Source organism: Eurypyga helias, unplaced genomic scaffold (assembly GCF_000690775.1).
Source record: "Eurypyga helias isolate BGI_N326 unplaced genomic scaffold, ASM69077v1 scaffold3281, whole genome shotgun sequence".
In the NCBI taxonomy this organism is placed as follows: Eukaryota; Metazoa; Chordata; class Aves; order Eurypygiformes; family Eurypygidae; genus Eurypyga; species Eurypyga helias.
This window is the reverse complement of record NW_010232608.1, coordinates 139,653-145,003: the sequence shown is the minus strand read 5'-3', so window position 1 is coordinate 145,003 and position 5,351 is coordinate 139,653. Positions and strand designations below refer to the sequence as shown.

The following is a 5,351-nucleotide window of genomic DNA, read 5'->3' as shown; positions in this document are numbered from 1 at the left end:
ATATAAAATTTTATATATTTTAAAACTTTTCCCCACAGCTAGTTTAATCTATATTCATGTTTTTTCTCACTAGCTATATATCAACCATGGCAGAATAAAACCACAAAGACTGAAAATTATGTGAACAGTCATTTTCCTTATTTTTTTTTTTTTGCCACAGTCATTGTTAATAATGAAGTTTAGTGTAGGCTGAAGTACCAAAACTGCTTCTTTGGATCACAGCCTCAGAACATTGTACTGTACAGCTCTATTGAAAACCCACTCAGCTCGATCAAGGCTGTTACCCACTTTGTAGTTACTGTGCAGCAGTTAAGGTTGTTACTGCAGTTACAGCAGCTCTGACTGAGACCAACACCTCCCACAGAAAATCTGATCAAGGGTAGGAACTGCATTTTGCAGCGTGCTCTCCCCAGGATCCCAGCTGTGTTGTGCTTTGGCAACTATTTGTATAACATAACATCACTGAGGGGCAGCGGTCAAGCACAGCTCTGGTCACAGCACAGTGTCAAAAGTCTGTGAGCAGCTGGGCATGGAGCTGGGAACTGGATGATTACTGTTCTTTCATTGCTATCCTAGCTCCCATGGGATCTCTGAGTTGAGGAGCCCTTGGGTTGATTGCCAGTTATTAGAAGGCAATTGTTTTTGTTATTTATGATAAAACAGTATTGTATTTTCTGTATTTCCTGTCTTAGGAAAGGCCTTCAAAGGCTTTCAGATGTGCTGGAGTATACAATAATTAATTGTAGAAAACCTGGCAAATAGCTACCCAAGAGAAGCAACAACCTTAAAGAATTGGCGGGTATTTACAGTGTAGGTGCAGGCTCGCAGAGTGATAGTTACAAATAAGTATCTAGAAATGTACAATTCCCTAAACGCTGCTTCAGTTATCTACAGAGCTAGGCAAGTGCTGAAATCGGTGTTTTGGCATTGGTGTTCAAAACTTGGGTTTGACAGAAGGGAAAGACTTGCCAATTTTGCCTCACCGTTCCCGCAGCTGCGAGACTGATGAAGTGCATGCTACTTACTCAGTTTTCCGTATTGCTGAAAACTTTGAATGTGCTAATAAAGCAGTATGAACACTAGTCCATAGGAAGGCTGACTATCTGTATGGGAGAGACCTTGGTATCCTCCTAAAACGTGTTACTGGTAAGTTACCGTTCATGTCTATGTACTGCTGTCTTGTTTCCTCATCAGGTTTGCATTGAGACATATGTATCTAGCTGTCACCAGCGGAGCATTAACACCGCTGTGCGGGCAACCCTCAGCCAAATGTTGAGTGACTTGACTTTACAGTTACGACAAAAGCAAGAAAATATGGTGAGCCTTCTGGCATCAACAAATAGTCCCATGTCCATGGCTGCATACCTTTTTGTTTCTCTGAATGCAGTGGAATTGTACTGGCTTGTTGTGCCTCGTGGCTTGTATTTGACACTCCCACAATTAATCCTGTTTAAAAGCTTTTTTTGGGCTCTGATTCTGTGCCTGCCTTGGAGCAGCCTATCGGAAACACAGCTCTCACGTTGTCAGCTCTGCTTGGCTGGTTTTTTTTTTTCTCCTTCCATTAAACAAAAGAGGCTTTGTTCTGATGTCAAGCTGCCTCGGCCTTTTCCATTTCCATTCTTTATTTTGTTTGCTTGTTTTCCTAAGTTTCATTGAAATCCTTTTACCGAAAGGTTTTGCATGACAAATATTTACATAAACAAAACAACTCAGGAAAGCATAATTGAGATTTTTCTTCTACTTTTTTTTTTTTAAAGAAGATAATTTAAACTTATTAAATTCTTCGGTTGATAGCCAAAAAAACCCGCCCAAAATAATCTGTTGCATTATTCAAATACATGAGAGCTGTTTGGATGAAGCCCCAGCACACTGTCATCAAAACTGTAAATGTTTTAGGCACATGTAGTGTTACGTTGGTTTCTTACATTCATTTGTGCTGCTTTGTATATTACCATATTATCAAAAAAGTACTATTTGTAAATGTCAGTTTCTATTTATTAGGAAATTTTAAGGACTGCAGTTGTACAGATTATTTTCCTTACATCCATTTCGGGTTAAGACGATCAATTCTGTTTTGGATTATTAGACGAGATTACTTCTGTCCTAATGAGCAACCGCAGAACAAAATTAATCAGTTTGCTTAAACTTATCTTCTCTCTGTGCTAATCGGATTCACTGTATTAGCCAAAACATTAACAAAAAAACCCACAAAACAAACCAAAACGAGTAGTTGAGACATTTCAGTTTGTGTTTGAAAGTTGAATTTTGTTAGTTCTGTTCTTAGCTGAGGAGTAGGTGAAAGTTTATGGGAGCTGCATTGAGTTCCTGGCAGTTTGTTGTTGGTGCTCGAGAGGACAATTTGGCTTGACCCCCTTATGCACCAAGAGGAAGAATCCTGTACCACAGCTGAACCAAATGATGTAAGAGATCATTTCAATTTTCTGACTACCAGTAATTGTGTTGGCACCATAACATTAACAATGACAATGTGATAAAATCTCTAATGCTCAATTGATTTTGGTTTCTAAGTACTTTGTGAAATCTCTACTATGCTTTCGTCTCAGTTATTTTCTGTGCAGCTTACATGTCTAGTTATTACTGAGGTTTTTTAAGTGTAGGAAATCCCTTAAGGACTTACAAATCCTTGTTCAGCTGAATGAGATGCGAGTTCCTTAAATCTAAATGACTGTTAAAACAGATCTTAAGGAATTTTTGACAATGTAATGCAAAAGCTTCACTTAAAAAAACCTAACAAACCAAAACCCCATACCAGATAGAGGACATGGATTTGTTAAGAAAGCTCTGCTGTTAAAGTATTGCTTTGACAGTGTTTTTCTACTGCTTCCACTGATGGCACCACCTTTATCATTCCTCAACAGACAATTGAAAACCATGACACCTTGCAGAAATTCAAGACTCAAGGTATTTGTACCACTTTTCTAGTGACTCCTTCGAATCCAGCTTTTTTGTTTTTCACTTTCCTCCTTACAATGTTGTTTGATGTCACAAGAACTGGATCTTCACTGGATTTCTTACCCTCTGCATAGCTTGATGTTGCTTGTAGTGACAACTGAGATAGCCCTGTTAGTTTCTGGTATTCAGTTGTGTCTTAATTTCAACCATAGTAACAGCATTGCACTCAACATAGTAATAAGTTATTGTTTCCAAGTTCTAACCCGTAATCAAGGAGTTTCAGAGCTCTGGAGTAGGTTTTAGTACGTGGCTTTACTTCCTAAATTGAAACATATTCATAACATAGTACATGGAATCTGGAAATGACCATGTTACTGTATTTCAGGCCAGAGATAGGATTTGTGTAACAGCAGCTTTTGAATGTGCATCACTTGCAAAGGTGTATTCACACTCACCAAATGATTATTTTAAAAGAGAATTCTTTCTGCTGCTATTCTGGGTTAACTTTGACTGTCTGCCCTGTTAGGTAAAAAGAATCCCTGCTTGTGATCTACTCATTGGATTTCTGCAGGATAACTTGTGTGGATGGAGGCTAAAATCCTTTAAGTTCACAAGTGTCTCCTTCTAAGATCAGGATGTGATCAGGCATCAGAAGCTGTGTAGCAGAGACAAACTACAGGGAGAGATACAGAAATTTTAGCTGCCACAGAGAAGTACAGGAGCCAGTCCTTTTTTCTGTTATTTATTTGCATACTTATTATCTAAGTCGGATTTCAGCTGATGTTTTGTAAATATATGTAAGCAATCAATGCTCTCTCCTGTTTAAAACTACTGCTTTTTCATTGTGTGGAGATCACTTTCCAATCTAGGACTTTTCCTACTGCATCTTCTCTGTGAATTTTGGCAGCCCTGTTCATTGTTTAGAAACTGCGACCAACTCTGAAAGTCTCTGTGGTGAACTGAGGCTGTAATCCAGCTGCACATATGTAATGCCTCTGATCTTTGTCCTTTTTGGAGGTGCTTCAGCTGAGTCTCTTTGTGATGATGTTGTATCTGTCCTCACTGTGCTCTGTGAGAAGCTCCAGGCTGTCATAAAGTGAGTTACTTCAGTTTATAATTTGAATTTATTACCTGGAGATTTAGAGTGTTACTGATACATGTGATTGTACTGTTGTAGTTCTGGGATTATGAAGCAAAACTGTGCTTAAATGAAGTGTTTATTGGAGGAAGTATTGTTCACGATGCATTCATTTAATCATCACTTGAGATGAGAAGCTAATTTGCCGTCTGTGTACTGTTCAGCTTTAAAGAGCTTCCAGTAAATCTAATCTATAAGTAACTCCCATACAGCAGCAAAGTACTTGTCAAAGGAGAAGTTTTATTTTCTGGCTTGAAAGCAGCCACTGCAGAGAGAACAGCAATTACAAGAGGCAGGGGAAAACCTAACAGAAACATTTAATATGCAAAATGAATGAATATGCCCTTCTTGGAAAGGCAGCATTTCTCCAATTGAAATAATTTACATTACCAAAGTATTCCTTAAATTTAGAAATATCATACACTCTACCAACTTGGAAGTGCATGAGCCTGACTTTTAAAATGCACTTCTTCTGGGCAGTAAGGGGGTGTTACACTGCATTAAAATGCTAGAGTCTCTTGTTGGCCAGTACTGCAACAGTAAATACTTATAGACGAGTTAAAAATTACTTCCTATGGCAGTCTAGCATGGCTCAACTAATGGTCTATTAAGAAATGAGCCAAATAAAGCCTTAAGTTGGGTAGAGAGGTGACAAAGCGACGAAAAGCAATGCCATCTTTATACAGCAGTTATCTAAAAAAAATAGAAATATAGCAAGCTGGAAATACTTTGGAAGTTTTAAAGGAAAATCAAGTTCTTACCTGATGACATTGTTTCTGTATCAGTAAAATACCATTAATTTGCTACTACTGCCAGTTGCAAATCACCTAAGTGGTAGTGAAAAAGCCAATCTGAAATTTATTTTAAATACAGCGTAACATTGTCTCTGTGGTTGGAGTGTGTCTCCAAAAGTAGCCTGTGATGAACTCAGGGATATGGGGCAAATACAAAAGAGGCATGAGTCAGTACTTCCTTTCATATACTCCACCATTTTCAGGGAGACTGTGGCCTAGGAACTACCAGAGCTGAAGACAGTACAGATGTCTTTGTGTGCAATTCTTCTATAGACTTTTCTGCCATGAGTATCTCTAATTGGAGTGTGTCTCCAAAAGTAGCCTGTGATGAACTCAGGGATATGGGGCAAATACAAAAGAGGCATGAGTCAGTACTTCCTTTCATATACTCCACCATTTTCAGGGAGACTGTGGCCTAGGAACTACCAGAGCTGAAGACAGTACAGATGTCTTTGTGTGCAATTCTTCTATAGACTTTTCTGCCATGAGTATCTCTAATTACAGCA

At 38.5% G+C, this 5,351-nt stretch overlaps 1 protein-coding gene across 1 annotated transcript in view; it reads left to right on the top strand.

The window, feature by feature from the left end:
- Positions 1-1,151: 1,151 nt before the first annotated feature.
- KIAA1244 (KIAA1244 ortholog) overlaps positions 1,152-5,351 on the top strand; it is a gene marked incomplete at its 5' end in the record, with an annotated part of 49,931 nt that continues 45,731 nt past the window's right edge. Inside the window, 3 exons of the mRNA XM_010161434.1 lie at positions 1,152-1,317; positions 2,880-2,922; positions 3,931-4,009. Of these exons, the coding sequence (XP_010159736.1) occupies positions 1,152-1,317; positions 2,880-2,922; positions 3,931-4,009 (288 nt within the window). The remainder of the gene's footprint in view (positions 1,318-2,879; positions 2,923-3,930; positions 4,010-5,351) is intronic.